The 15,549-nt window shown below is 55.8% G+C and overlaps 1 protein-coding gene across 3 annotated transcripts in view; it reads left to right on the plus strand.

Annotated features, from left to right (window-relative positions):
- The window catches only part of PRKCB (protein kinase C beta), an 89,672-nt gene extending 74,514 nt beyond the window's left edge, over window positions 1-15,158 (plus strand). The window contains exons 16-19 of one of the 3 annotated variants that reach the window (XR_010082511.1): window positions 2,661-2,801; window positions 9,285-11,348; window positions 11,620-11,819; window positions 13,840-13,974. Coding sequence is in view for 1 of the 3 variants with exons in the window: in XM_063414139.1 (XP_063270209.1) it covers window positions 2,661-2,801; window positions 13,840-13,992 (294 nt within the window). In the remaining 2 variants the exon portion in view is untranslated. The other 2 variants (XR_010082510.1, XM_063414139.1) reach the window with 2 other exon arrangements.
- The last annotated feature ends 391 nt before the right edge of the window (window positions 15,159-15,549 follow it).

The raw sequence follows: 15,549 nt of genomic DNA on the forward strand, positions 1-15,549 counted from the left end.
TCACCATCTCCCATCCTCTTGCTGGTGTTGTTTGGGATGTGAAGGGAAAATCCCGCGTGTCCCTGGTCAGGCAGGGCTGGGGACACTCAGGGCTGTGGGCAGCAGAGGCTGGAGCAGGGCCCGGGCTCGGGGCTGGCTTTGTTTGCTGCTGCATCAGGCAGGCGTGGGTGCTGTAAATCACAGAGCAGGGACTGCAGCGGCTGCTGGCTGCAGCTGCCGTGGCTCTCCTCGCTCTGGAGACCTGAGGCTGCACGGGAGGATGTCTGGGCAGGCTCCCAGGGCTGCTTCTCCATAAATTCCTGTGGGTTTTTAGCAGAGTGGTGGTTCCCTCTGTGTCACTGTTCCTTCAAAACCACACGCCACTTTTTGCCACCACCAAACTGCTACACCAGAGAGTTTAATTAAAAGGCTCGGTGGGATTCAAGAACTTTTTAGTAAGCTGGGAGCTAAGTGTTTCTGTTTTCCCCTAGAATACAGTGAAACAGGTCTTGAGCTGCACGGAGCTGCTGGTGTTGGCTGTGGCAGGGCTGCCAGCAGGGCACAAACCCGGTGGGGAGCTGGAGAAACCTCAGCCCTCGCCCGTGAGGGGTTTGGGATTTCACCTCGGGTCCCCCAAACCCGCTTTGCTGTTCCCCCACGGTTTCTCTCCGATGTGCTGGTGCCAGTCCCCTGTTCCTGCTGCACTGCTGGGAGCTGGGATGTGTGTGCTGCTGCAAGCCCAGCAGAGCCCAGGTGCTGCTCAGGGATCCTTGGCTGGGCAGTGCCCTGGGGCATCCCCGGGCTTGGGGTCACCCCAATCAGCAGCAATTAACAGAGCAGCCCCATGGAGCCTTCCCTGCTCTGCTCCAGCTGGGATTTCTTTCTGCAGGCTGGCCTCAGAGCTGTGTCCATGTGCAGGGGTCAGGGGGCCTCTCCTGAGCCCCAGGTTGGTTCCAGGAGCCAAATTCCCGTCCTGGCTCCTTTCCCATCCCGTGGGAGGGCTCTGCCCTTCCCAGGGCAGCAGATGTCTGTGGCCATCAGCTCCCTCCCAACCCCTGCCTGATAGCAAAGGCATGGAATGTTTTCCACGGTATTTTGGGAATATTTGCAGGTGGTTTGGGTGGCATTTCCCCCTTCCACACATGTTGGAGAGGCCAGGACATGTCACCTCTGCCACTTCCCAGGCCTCTGGGATTCCTGGTTGGGTTTTTATTTTGTAAAGGGCTGTGTGCTGCAATGCCAAGGGAAACTCAATTATTAACAAAAAGCAAGTTGGAAAAATATTCTTGCTTTTGTTTTTGCTGGCCCCTCACTCCCTGGCCCTCCAGCCTGGCTCCAGCCTGGCTCCCTGCTTGAGGAGGGCTCTGCAGGGCTGGTGCTGATGCCAGTCACATCCTCGCCCTGAGCAGAGGCTGGAAAATCCCTGGCCCAGCCTGCAGAGCCTGCCAGGCCCTCACTGTCTGTAGCTGGGCTTTCCAGGGAGGTGCTGCCTCACGGCAGCCGCTCTCCATCACTCCTCCAGCTGCAGATGCCATCACAGCTGGCGGCCTGGCACGTAGAGCTGTTTGCTCACAGAGCAGTTGGTGGCTCTGCTCTCACCTTGTGTTTGTTGGAGTTTTTTGTCTTTTCAGGGCTTTAGGTTTGGGTTGGGTTTTTCCCCAGGGCTTTCCTTGCTTTCAGAGCCCCATTGCAGCTGTTAAAGATGGGCTGTCCTGGGCAGGTTTGTGTTGTGCCATGGGGGTGGCAGGGCTGTCCTGTGTCCAGGCAGGGCTGGGAGGTGTCTCAGCTCCCCAGCCACAGCACAGGCACCTCCTGCCCCTCCCAGGGGCTCTCACAGACCCCCAGCCCTGGGACACCGAGTCAGGCTTGCTGCAGCCTCTGCACAGCCCTGGGAACTGCCCTGCTTTTAATAAAGCAGTGCTTTTGTTGCAGGTATAAAGCTCATATTCTCCATCCTTATCAACGTCTTGTGAATCTCTGGAATCTCCTTCTCATCTCTGAACACGGCTCAAACCCTGCCCCAGGATATTAATGTTGTACAGCTGCCCATAGTTCCTGGGGCCCCTTTCCCTTACTGAGCCAGTCAAGAGGAGAGGTTTAGATGATAAACAACATTAATGGACTGTTTGTGCTCTTTTTCCTCCAAATTGACTCTCTCATTAGAAATCCACCTCGTGTCTGTGCTGCCCCAGCTCTGGAGGTGAGGGGGGTTTGCTTCCAGGGCTGATGAAAGTTTTGGAGGGCAGATTCCATTGTAAAGGGGCAGTGGGGTTTAGAGTTACCTCTGCAGATGCTGAGGAGTTTGTGCCCAGCAAAGGGACTGCTGGGCAGCTCCCCTGCTGCAGCCAGGTGCTGAGGGAGCCCTGCCAGCACCCCGGAGCTGTTCCTTGGCAAGGCAGGTTCATTCCCAGAGGGAAAGGGGATGTGCCCATCCCACCGGTGCTGGTGTACCTGCCATCTGCACAGTCTGCTCTCATGAGCCATTGTCAACCTTCCCTGTCCCTGAGCCACTCCAGCTTCCTCCTCAGTGTCCTCTCCTTGGAGCCCCAAAGGCATCTGGAGGGGACAGGACCCTGATGTGGGGTGTCCTGGGACATCCAGCTGGGAAACAGCTCCCTGGGGCCTTCTCAGAGGGGACATTTTGGGACACGCTGTGACTGTTTCCTGCCTGCTGTCCCCAGCTGATGACCAAGCACCCTGCCAAGCGCCTGGGCTGTGGCCCCGAGGGGGAGCGGGACATCAAGGAGCACGCCTTCTTCCGCTACATCGACTGGGACAAGCTGGAGCGCAAGGAGATCCAGCCCCCCTTCAAGCCAAAGGCTGTAAGTGTGCTGGCTGTCCCCCTGTCCCACTGCTGGGTGTCCCTCTGTCCCACTGCTAGGTGTCCCTGTCCCACTGCCGGGTGTCCCCCCTGTCCCACTGCCAGGTGTCCCCCTGTCCCACTGCTGGGTGTCCCCACTGTGGCACTGCCAGGGAATCTCTGGGGCCTCTCCCACCCTCGGTGGGCGCTGCTCATCCTGGAGGTGCCACTTCTCTGTCTCCCTAGAAGGTGGAGTTCCCTGGGATGTGGCCCGTGCCACAGCTCTGCTGGGGCAGGAGGAGTCTGTGCTGCCTGGCCCCAGCTCTGCCTTGCAGGGGTGGAGGTTCCACACATTCAGCTCCTGGAGCCCTTTGTGTTGTCTGTTTTGTCATCCCGGGTCTGTCGGTCTGTTGGGTTTTTCCTCCCTTTTTCTCAGGGTGACCAGGTCTTTGTTTTCTTTAATCCCAACTTTATTCCAGCACCCAGGGATTTCTCTGTCTCTGTCACTGGTGGGACTGGCAGGGTCACAGCAGTGTCCAGTCCAAGTCCTCAAGGCTTGGGTGGTTCTTGTGCTTCCCCCCCGTTGGCCGCAGTGCCCTGGCTGGGCCCTGGTGTTTCACAGAGAGCTGAACCCACACTGAATCTGATCTCGTGGCTGATATTCGGGATCAGGGTGGGGACTTCCCTCAATCCATCCTCGTGGGTCACAGCTCAGAGTGCAGGGATGCTCCATGTGCTGACTGCAGCCTCCCTGTCCCACTGCTCCTAACAACCCTCTGCACATCTGCTTTTCCTCTGCTTTACAGATGCCCTGTTTGTTTGAGGGGCCCCCTTTGGTGCTTGGGAAAATTCTGCTTTCAGGGAAAACGTGGAGTGGGAGTTCCTTTGGTGGAGGGCGCTCGGTGCCTTTAGCTCTGCTCTCTCTCTCTGTGCCTTTCTGCTCCAGCAGGTTTTTCCCTCCCACAGCTCCTTTCCTGGCTGACCAAACTGGAATAAACCCCCCGTGGTGGCTGGGCAGGAGCCTCCAGCACGGCCGGGGCAGGGATGCTGGCCTGGAGAGCTGCCCCTCGCCCCAGGGCTGCTGGCCCTGCCCTGCCTGTGTTTGGGGCTGCTTGTTTGGATTTCAGGCAGGTGTTTCTCACTCCTGCAGCGCTGCCTTTGCGGGGAGCTCCAGGGGTGCTGTCCTTGGGGCTGCTCCCAGCCAGGAACAGCCCTGCACCACAGTCCAGGCTGTGGCCACACCACAGAGGGGCAATGTCCTGCTGTCCCCCCTGCCACGGGAATGGGGAGACAGAGGTGCTGGGATGGGCAGCACAGGAGTCTGGATCGCTGCCCTCTTGCCTTCCCCTGGGAGGGAAGGGAATCTTCAGGGCACTGGACCGTGTAGGAGCAGCATTCCTGGGAAAGCTGTAGCTTTGATATCCAAGTACAGCGGTGTGAAAGCGTTTGGGGGTGTTTGTGCACCCCAGGATTTGTTGTCTGGGGGTGGGATCTGACCTTTGTGCCAGGGATGCTGAGGTACAAGGAGGATCCATGAACTGTGGCTGTGAAGGGATCCTGGTCCCCTGGATTCACTGGAGGGGCACTGTGGGGTTATTCTGCACAAGTCCCTGTCTCCTGAATCCGGAGCTTCTGCCATTTCCCACCTCTGTGTCCGTTTGCCAGTGGAGCTGCTGCTGCTGTGTCCCCTCCTGAGCAGGTCCCCGGGGTCAGTGAGCAGTGCCCAGTGCCCCTGGGCAGGGGCAGAGCGTTGGTGTTTGGTGCTTTACAGTGGAAAACAACTGAATTCCACCAAAAGCACTTTCTTACTGCTCTGCTGCTTTAAAATGTGCAAATTTTGTCCTGTTTTAAATGTCTCCTTTCTTTAAAAATCCCTCTGACACCAGCCCTGGGAGGGGGACTCTAAGCTGCCGGCTGTCGCTTCACCCAGCGGCTGGCGCCCGGAAAATTCCCTGTTTGATAGGAAGGGAGATTAACAGCAGCTGATTTGGGATTTAGGGAGGATTAAGACAACTCAGGTACCTGCTGATAGCTGATATTTCTCCAGCAGTGCCTCTGTGCTGGAAAAAGCAGTTTGCTTGGTGCCAGCATGAGCAGGGCAGAGCAGCGGGGGTGGAAAGGGCTTGGACACTGCACGGGGCCTTTGGGGGTGACAAGGGGACACATGGCCAAGGGCTTGTGACCTTCAGGGGCCACACCAGGGCCAAGTGCTGCTTCACAAGGGGTTGGTGCTGGCCTGGCTCTTCACCTTGGCTTAAGTCCATTTCCTTTCCTTTCCTTTTTTTTTTTTTTTTTTTTTTTTTTGTAGTTAGCATCTATAAAGGTCAGGCTGCAGGAATTGTCCATATCCAGAGCTTCAAAATAAGGAAAAGGATTCAAATGAGGGCTGGGAGTCAGCCCCAGCCTTCCCCTTCTCCAGTCCATGCTCAGCCCTGCCCAGGGGGAGCAGAGCCCCATCCAAATTGTCTCCAGCCTTGTTTGGCTTTGCAGAGGCACCATCAGCTCCCGTTTGAGCTGACTCTGGCTCACTCCTCACCCCTCCCACCCCACAGAGCCTCCTTTGCTCCTGCAGCTCCCACAGATCTTCCTGCCACGTTTCTGTGTCTGCAGTTTGGGGTGGGGGCACAGGGGGATGCAGGGGTGCTGGGGGGGGTCTCAGTGCCTGGGGAGGGAATCCCACCCCTCCCAGACCCCCTCATTTCCCACCAAGAGAGAAGGGAGGCTCCAGGCTGTGCCTGGCCAGGCTGCTCCGTGCCCGGAGCTGAGAGTGAATTCCCAGGAGCTGCTGTGTTGCTTTGTGCTTGATTAACCTTTATCACAGAGTCAGGAACAAGACAGATCAGGGGCTGGGTTGTCTTTGGTGGTTCTGACGTGGGGCTCTGCTTGGCTGCTCGCTGCTCTGGCTGGTGCATAACAATTCCTTCCCTGGGTCTGCAGTTACCCTGGGAGTGTATTTACACTTCCCTGCTCTCCCTGTCTCTCGTTGAGATAATTATTGTTTTTGGTATCTAATTACTCCTTTACTTTACATAAAGCCTAGTGATTTGAAAAGTCTCATTTTGAAAGCGCTGAAACCACACGGCAGAGCCCAGGATTATTCACAACAGCATGGGGGGTTAAAAAATGGCTTTTAATCTAATAATTTTTAATTGCATCAATTAATTTCCCCCTAACTGCTTGGAGTTAATTAATATTGAAATGCCACTTACAGACCTGGATGTGTAAAAACACCAGCTCCCTGCACAGGGGGTTTTGTAGCCTTGGTTCAGCCTGTACAAGGTGGGTTCTAATGTTTGCATAAGTAATTTTCTAATTAGATGGGATTTAAGGATTGAGGGGCTGACACTGGGCAGGTGGATGTGCTGAGGTTAAACATCCCTGGTAATCCAGTCAGGATTTGCTCTGGGAGACCCAGGGCCCTGTAAAGATTTTCCCTGGGATTTCCCAGACTATTCAGCCTCAGTTTTCAGTGCATTAGGCAGAAATTTGGCTTTTTCCTGAGGGAGGGAAGGTCCTACACCAAGAACCCTTGCAGTGGGTGCTCCCTTTGACAGCACAGGGATAAAGGGATGTGCTGGAGCACCCCAAACTGGATGGCAGACACGAGTGAAAGGCACCATTGTCCCCCCTGACCAGCACAGGGACCCTCAGTGCAGCCCCAGGTTCGTGCTGTGACCCAAATTCCCCTAAATGCGATTGCCAGAAGAGCCCTGATCCCCCCAGGGTGCAAGGAGCCAATTTCCTGCCCAGAGCAGCAGCAGGAAGGTCAGACTTGCCCAGGAGATGCCTCTAAGGCAATCCCACAAGGTGGGATTGTGGCTCTGCCACTGGCTGGGGACAAAACCCGGGAAATTGAGGGTGTCCAGCAGCTCCCCTTGGCACTGGGATTGAGGGTGGGTGGCAGCAGCAGCCTCCGTTTCTTACGGTCCTTGATTGCATCCCAGGGATCAATGGAAAATATTTTATTGTGCCTTTTGTCTCTATTCGAAATCAAGCAGGGAAGTGATTAAATACAAGGCCATCTTCGGAGCTGACAGGTTTATTTCTGCAGCTCAGGAGGAAAAGCCATTCTGTGCTGGCTATAAATATTAGACAGGACACACCGAGATTTATGTAAGATAAATTCCCACCCTCCCCCTTTCTCCAGCCAGGACAGAGTGATGCCTGTACATTAATATCAGACCAAAATGATGGCTTTAGATAAATGTAAAAATTCATATGGCATCTGTGTCCATCTACCAGGAACCTAAATTTGGGAAGCTGTAAAGAAGGTGCAGGTGCAGACAGTGACCATTTGCTGCCTGGAGCAGCAGGATCCTCCCTGCTCCCCCCATCCAGGGCTGCCCAAGCCTGGAGCCTGGAGCTCACCTCCTCCAGGCCTTGAGGCTGGGCTGGGATGTGCCTTCTGTAAACCCAAAGACAGTTTTCAACTTTAAGGTATTGACTTTACCCATCCATTTTATCTGCATCCAAACAGAAAGTCCATAAATTGCACACAGCAGGGCAGGAAATGCCATAGATAGATGCAACTTTTCAAATTTGCCATCCACATATCCTTTCCTCATTGCGTGATAGTGAGAAATTCTTGCTTGCCAATATTCATATTAAAATATATTTGTGCTTCCTATTCCGATAACTGGCAGCCTCTCATCAGGATTAATTTTCCCATCTTTCTGAGGGGGTTGCTGGATTGATTTTTTATTTTTATTTTTCCTCTAAGACAGCACATTTCTTTGTAGCCAAAGGCAGGCAGTGCTGTCAGACACTGCACGTGGGCTGCCCCGCCTGTCTGCACCGAGGGCTCCTAAAGCACACAGGGAATGACAGCGGGACGGGGGCCCGGGGGGCTCTGGGGGTGTGCTGGGGCTGCTGGGCTCGGCAGGTGAGCCCTGCCAGGTGTGGCACTGCCAGGTGTGGCACTGCCAGGTGTGGCACTGCCAGGTGAGCCCTGCCAGGTGAGCCCTGCCAGGTGAGCACTGCCAGGTGTGGCACTGCCAGGTGAGCCCTGCCAGGTGAGCCCTGCCAGGTGTGGCACTGCCAGGTGAGCCCTGCCAGGTGTGGCACTGCAGCTTTGGCAGTGACGCTGCTCCCAGGCTGTGCCATCCCGGAGCCCCCCCGGAGCCGGGGCTGCCCCAGGAGCGGGGCAGGGGAGCAGGGCTGGGTCCAGCCCCGCCCTGGGCTCAGGCCGTGGGCAGGAGATGCCTTTGGGAGCAGAAGTTTACCCAAGCCAGAGCAGAAGTGTAAAGACGTGGCCGTACCAATGCCAGGGTAGCACAGTTCCCCTCGGAGGGGCTGGGGCTGAGTTACATCGGCTCTAACGCTGAGCTTTGTTTGGAGGTTTGAGGAGAGCAGGCGCCTCGCTTGGTGCCATGAGGAGTACAAGGGCTGCCAAAGGAACCGGCCCTCAGAGGCTGATGGATATTCATGTTGCCTTCCCTGAAACCTCCGAACAGAGGAAGGAACTGGGAAACATTGACTTCTGCAAGTATTTGTCATTAATATTTTATTGTATTTAGTCTGATGTTTATTAAAAATGCAAATCTGTTTACTTAACAAATGAAAGTTAAATGCCCAGGAAAAATTGTGGCAGCGCTTAGAGCGTGAGTTCCCCCTGGGGCAGGGGGGAGAGGCCTGAGGGACCGGGAGGTGCTGCCTGAGCAGCTCCTCTGAGGAAACTGAGGCTGGAGAGCGCTGGCTGTGTGTGACAGGAGGGACAGCGGCCAGCCCTCGGACCAGAGCCCTGTGCCAGTAGTGGGGATGTGACATGTGGGTGACAGGCAGGGCTGGAGCCGGTGTGCAGCTGTGACCTGGCATCCACCTGGTGCCAGGTGCTGCTGTTGTTATTCCATTCCAGCAGGGTTTCAGTCTGGAAGTGACAGGACCCTTGTTTTATTGCTAAGAAAATGAACTCGGGTGTTTGGGGACCGTGGGGCCGTGGGCCATTGTGGTCTGATGGACTGCAGGGAAGGGACAGGGAATCAGAACATGGAATCACAGAAGGGATTGGGCTGGAAGGGACCTCAAAGCCCACCCAGTGCCACCCCTGCCATGTCAGGGACACCTCCCTCTGTCCCAGGCTGCTCCAAGCCCTGTCCAGCCTGGCCTTGGGCACTGCCAGGGATGGGTCCTGTCCTCAAGCAGGAGGAAACCCCTGAGCAGTGCAGACACGATGGAAACCTCCTGCTCTGGGAACGGGGGATGCCCAGGTGGGCACGGGGAACCAGGGGCGTGTGGGCAGCAGTGACTGTGGGTCATTGCAGCCCCCTCATCCCTGCTGCAGCCGCTGCCCGTGGCACGGCCGGGCTTTGCCAGCCCTGGCTGTGCCGTGCCGTGCCATGCCATGCCGTGCCGTGCCGTGCCATGCCATGCCGTGCCATGCCGTGCCCTCCCAACTAACCCGGTGTGTTTTGCACCTCTCCCCGTGCTGCCGGCCGTGCTGGGGGTGGTGCAGCCTCACCCCAGCCTCCTGCCCCACCCACCAGCGCTCTTCTCTCCCCTCTCATAGTGCGGGCGCAATGCTGAAAACTTCGACCGGTTTTTCACTCGCCATCCACCCGTGCTAACACCTCCCGACCAGGAAGTCGTCGGGAACATTGACCAATCAGAATTCGAAGGATTTTCCTTTGTTAACTCTGAGTTTTTTAAAGCTCAAGCCAAGAGCTAAGTTGCTGTGCAGATCTCATCCCTGCATCTGTCATCCGGTTCCAGCTGCAGTTGTGGTGACACATTCCATCGCAGAACTTGCATCCGTGGGTTTTGTTTCGTTCATTACTAGAGTGACCATATTTCAATGTCTTCCTGTTATTTGGGGTGTCACTGGAGGGGAGTGACATGCAAGAACTGCCTCAAATGGGTTTTTGTAACATTTTGTTTGTAGAAAATGGGAACAGCTCAGTGGGTGACAGAATGAAAACAGAGACAGTGACAACTGGGAGAAATCCCTTCATCATGTGCTTTAATTCCTGCTCTTTCCTTTTTCTAGTGTTTTAATATCATCATGAATTTTTTATATTTAGCTTTCTTAGCCTTAATGGCAAGTAAGTGTTTTTAATGAAACCATTCCCCGGAGTCTCCTCCCGAAAGCTCTGGAGAGCCAAGACGCTGGTTCTGGCTCCTTTTCTGGCTGTATCCTGCTGTGCCCAGCCCCACCACAGCTCCCCTGCCCTGCACAGATGCTCTGGGCCAGCTTGACCCTGGTGCTGGGTCCCAGCAGTGGGAGAAGTTGCTCGGGAAGGCAGAGCTGCCATGTGCAGAGATTTCTCCTGATTGTGCAGTTTCTAAGTAGCATTTTTTAAAATCAGAGCAAACATCCAGTGGTAAATGGGAAATTTGGGAGAGCTGCTTTTGAATCTGTGGTCACCCTAGTAAACACCACCAACATCCATTCCATAGCAAAGCTTCTTCTTCTTTTCCAATGCCAAAGCCATTGATGGGGTTTGTTACCTGTGCTTGAAATGTGTCAAAAATGGTATTGGCCCGAATGGGAGATATTTAACTCTGACCAGTATTGTGAACTCTGATACAAAGCGTGTAAAGAAACTTGTTTCAGCAGATACTTCTATCCTTAAAAACTGCCTCTAGATATTTAAATGGCCCGAGTTTTGTTTCTGGCGTCAAAGGAAACATTTCAGGAAGGGTGAATGTCTCTTGAAAGGACAACAATCACACTGCTTCCTTTTATACCCTTGCAGATGTTCGTGGGCTGTCACTGTATCAATCTGCTTGATTTGTAATGTGCCAATTTATTTTTTTTTCTGATACTGATTATAAAATAAAAGTGAGAAAACGCCCCAGAAACCTGCCCGTGTTTGGCAATACTGAGTTTCTGCAGCTCAGCTTGGTGGCTCCTTCCGACCGCCGGGGCTGGGAGCTGCCCCGGCTGCTGGGGGATGCCGGCTCGTTCTTCCCCTGCCTTTGTCCCAAAAATCTGGCTGGGATGTGCTGGAAGCACCGTCCAGGAGGGAGCGATGCCCGCAGCGCCTTGAGCAGAGCTGCGGCAGCGCCTCGCACTCCCGGAGACTGCAGAGCCCGGCGAGGCAGTGAGTGCCGGTGACTCATCCGTCCATCCGTCCGTCCATCCATCCGTCCATCCATCCGTCCATCCATCCGTCCGTCCGTCCGTCCTGCCTGCCCCAGGAGCGCTTGTGAGAAGCGATTGGCACTGCCAGCTGAAGAGGGATTACAGGTTCCTGTAAACCTCCCTGCTGCCTTTGGGAATCTGCGTCTGCCAAGTTCTGCGGCTCCGGACGCTGCAAGGTTGTTCCGAGAGGTCCCAAGCATCGGCGGGAGCCACGCCGTGTCACCACCACACTGTGTCACCACCAAGCTCTGTCACTGCCACACTGTGCCACAGCCACGCCGTGCCACAGCCACACCATCCCGCTGTGCCCCTCACTGTGCTCCCTGCACCTCCCAGGGTCAGTTCATCACTGCTGGAGGCGCTTTCAGCCCTGAGCGTCCCCTGCGCTCCCTCTCTCCGTGAGACCCCCGCAGCCGTTCCCTGCCTGCTCCCTGGCTCTTCATCATCTCGACAGAGGCCAAATTGCCACCAGTTCAGGCAGAATCCAAGGTAAGACACCAGCAGCTCGCACTTTGCTGTGGTCAGCCTGCAGCCAAGGCCCCGAGGAGTGGGGGCTGTTGGAGAGGGCAGTGCAGGGGCGTGGGCTGCCCTGAGCCCCCTCCCGGGCACATCGCAGCCTCTCCCAGAGCTTTCTGCTGCCAAAAAGCAGCAGCAGGAGGTTTTTCCACTCCAGGGCTCCCAGGCTGAACGCTCCCGGGGGCTGGGGACCACAGTGGCAACTTGCACCCGTCACATGTGGATGTGTCATTCCCCTTTGCAGCATCCCACAGTGTTCCTACTCAGGAGAAGCTCCTGCCTTGGTAGGACAGTGCTGTCCTGGCCCAGGTTGCTTTGGATGGATGTGGCCTCCAAGAACCCTCCAGGAGCCGGGGCCACTTGTCACAGAGAGACCCGAGCACAGCCACGGCCACTGCCAGGAAACACCCGGCCCTCAGCCCTGGGGACCCTGCTGCCATCGAGGTGGGCTTGTCCTCACATTCTGACTGCTTCGCCCTTTGCCTGCAGAGCTCTGCACTGAAGTTGACCCCTCCACCTGTCTGCCCTTCCCTGCTCCTGCTCTGTGCCCCCATATCCACATCTTCTTCCTTCTGTGTGCTGGAGAGGAGCCCACAGGGACTCTGTCGCTCAGGGACAGGCTGGGGACACCAGCGCCCTCCAGAGCATCGCCGTGTGCTCAAGGCCTGACAGCACAGCCACGTCCTGCCTCTTCTGCCTCTTCTCCTGCCTCTTCTCCTGCCTCTTCTCTCTCGGCTCCTCGAGTTCCATCCAGACCTGTTTTCCTTCCCACCTCGTCTCTTCTCCCTCATCCTTGGCTTTTCCTGATCTTCCTCCCCAAGGCTAAAGCCATCCTGATGGGATGTCTGCTATGGCAAGTGGAATCTCCAAGCACCCCCAGAGGTCCTGATGCACTCCTGGCTCATCTCCCAGGGCTCAATCCAGCTGCAGCTGGGTGTGGTGCTCCTGGCCTGCCCAGGCTGGCTGGAGGACCTGGCTCTGTGTCCTGGCCACGCTCCTGCTTGAGGCATGAGGGTGCCCCAGTGTCCCATCGGGCCGAGAGGGGCTGCAGGGAGGACTCAGCATCTCTCCTGCCAGGTCCTTCACCAGGACAGCAGTGCGAGGTCAGCCATGGGGTGGGGTGGGGTGCAGGACCTGCAGGACCCCCACAGTTGCCTTCCTCAGTTCAAGCTGGCAGATTAACCCAGGGTTGGGAATCCTGGTGCAGCAGAGCACAGCGAGGACCTGGCATGGTGGGGCCACACTTCAAGGGCAAAATCTGAGAAAAGTGGAAAACAAATACAGGTTTCTGCAAGGCATTGAATTTGGGACGGGGTCCTACCTGTGTCACTGGAGGGGAAGGTCACCTGCAGCAGGGAGTTGGGGTCTCTCCTGTACAGGGCCATGGAAGAGGGGGTGGAGAAGTCTTTTGTCCCTGTTGGCTTTAGCGACGAGGCAGAGCAGAGCCAGTTCCTGGCTGGCAATGTCCCTCCACTGCCATCGCTGTGGGTGAAGCACCTGGGGTGCTTGTGCTGTACCTTCAGTGCTCAGTCACCCCTCCAGCCACGGCTCTGTCACCCCCCACAGCAGGACAGCCCCGAGCCAGGCGCTCTCTGATCTGCAGGGTTTGGAGGAGCAGCCCACGCGCTCCAGCGCCGGCTCTGCAGTGCTGATAGCAGGTTCCCACACTAATCCTGACACTAACGTCCTTTTTTTCCCTTTTTTGGCTTGGATGTAGCTGCAAAGTTGTTCTTCATAAGAAATTGCAAGGAGAAAATGTTGCATATGTGGAATTTTCCTTCTCAGAGGTTTTGAAGTGCTGTGTGTTTTCTCTGTACAATCCTGGAGCAAATCACATCCTCCATCAATGAACCAGTGTTGGTCAACACCATATCATGGCATCATTCAAAAATCAAGCTTAAAGCAGAAAGAGCTCTTACAGCTGATTGTTTTGTGCAAATTTTGACATGGTGGTGACTGCTGCTGCTATTTTGAGGCATGTCGCTTCCTCCAGGCTCCTTCCTCCTGTGCAGCGCCGAGCTCTGGTTGCGGTGAGGGTTCTGCATGCTGAGAACTGCTCCGTGCTCTCTCCTCAGTGCACAGCAGGGGAGGGACGCTCCCTTCTGACACGCCCGGCTCTCACCTGTCCCTCTGTGTCCTGGGTGTGTTTCAGGCGTGTTAAACCGGTGCTCTCCTCTTCCTGCCGTGGTGCGGGGCTGCTTCTGTTGTACAGGGCTGTGAGCTCCTGCTCGGTGGCAGCTTGAGAAAGCAGCGTGGAGTGTGGAGTGCTGGGACAGCGCGGCTCCCCTGGGGACACTGTGGCTCCCATGGGGACACTGTGGCTTCCCTGGGGACACCACGGCTTCCCCAGACACAGCGCCCTCGGGTGCTGTCCCCACTGTGGGTGCTGCCCCCACCGCGGGTGCCGTCCCCTCTCGCTGCCTCACTCCTTCCCCAGTTTAACTCTGTGCTTTCCGTTTAACAGAAGGACAAACGCGACACTTCCAACTTCGACAAAGAGTTCACCCGGCAGCCGGTGGAGCTCACGCCCACGGACAAACTCTTCATCATGAACTTGGACCAGAACGAGTTTGCTGGATTCTCCTACACCAACCCCGAGTTTGTCATTAACGTGTAGTCGTGGCGCGGGCCTGCCCTCGCTGTCCCACGCCAGGTGGCCCTGTACATACGACACTAGTCTTCCGGGATTAGCAGTGCAGACACACATCCCCTCCCGCCAAACGCCGGCCGCTTCTCCTCGGAGCCTCTCCGTGTCCGTGCCACTCGCTAGCTTGGTTTCCCTAGCCGGAGGTGTCCGGGGCGCCGGTTACCGGTCAGTGATACTTCTAGGAACTATAGTTGGTGGTGACTAATAGAGTTTTTAAACAGAAATACACCAAATTGCTACGGTCTCTGTAATTTCTGCAGTGGGATGCTGAGATCCCAGTGACCCAGCTAGTCCCAAAGCGTCGCTGTGGAATGCTAAGCATGGTTGATCGCTTAAAGCGTTGTGCTGAAGCTTGCGATGAGTGTGAGCTTGTCTTAGAGGAGCCTTTTGTTCAAGACATGGATATATTTGATCAGTGTGGAAAAATCTGCTTTTAGACCTCTATTTTCCAGTGCGTTGTCCGTAGGGTCAGCCCGGCTCTCCGGAGCGTCCCCCACCATCCGCCTTCCCTGCGCTCGGGCGTCGCGACTCCAGACCGCTCCCATGCCAGCTCTTGTAAATCAGAGCAAACCTTTTTCTAAGTGAGAGGTGGGGGCTTTTTGTAACATCTGGAACAGTTTGCAGTTTTGATACGCTCTGTCAGCACTCGCATAAATCTTTCACAGACACTGTCGAGATGTAACAGCTCTGTAAAGGATATTAATATTCTACCAAAACAAAACACATTTATATTCTTGGTTTACAGTTTACCAACTGAAAACACGCCCAAGACCAAAGGGCTGCACTGAGGGCTATTTATAACGGAAACTTTTCTACTTTCCACCCTCTGCTATTCTCTTCCAGGCTCCAAACCCATGGATTTCACAGACATCTTGATTTCCCTGATTTCCACCAAATTCCTGGGGGTTTTAGTCAGTAATCCAGGACCTTCTGCATCATTTAAAAAATTCTGAATGAGAAGAGACAATTCCAGCAGCTGTTTGTGAGGCAGAGCCGTGGCAGGAGGGCAGGGGCAGGCAGGAACAGGCAGGAGGGAGCAAGGACAGGATGGAGAAGACAGGGAGTGGACAGAGGAGGGCAGGAGCAGGGAGAGGAGGGCAGGAGCAGGGAGAGCAGGGCAGGAACAGGGAGAGGAGGGCAGGAGCAGGGAGAGGAGAGAAGAAGCAGGTGGAGGAGGGCAGGAGCAGGGAGAGCAGGAAGAGGAGGGCAGGAACAGAGGAGGCCGGGAACAGAGGAGGCCAGGAGAAGGGAGAGGAGGCAAGAACAGAGAAGGGTAGGAACAGGGAGAGGAGTGCAGGAGCAGGGAGAGCAGGGCAGGAACAGACAGAGCAGGGCAGGAGCAGAGAGAGGAGAGCAGGAGCAGGGAGAGCAGGGCAGGAGCAGAGAGAGGAGAGCAGAAGCAGGTGGAGGAGGACAGGAGCAGGGACAGCAGGGCAGGAGCACACAGGCACTGCCCTCGGTGGCCGGCTGGTGGCCCTGGCTGGCTGTTGGGTTCACAGAGACTGAGCCCCAGGTGAGCATTCTCCA

Source organism: Prinia subflava, chromosome 17, assembly GCF_021018805.1.
Source record: "Prinia subflava isolate CZ2003 ecotype Zambia chromosome 17, Cam_Psub_1.2, whole genome shotgun sequence".
NCBI lineage: Eukaryota > Metazoa > Chordata > Aves > Passeriformes > Cisticolidae > Prinia > Prinia subflava.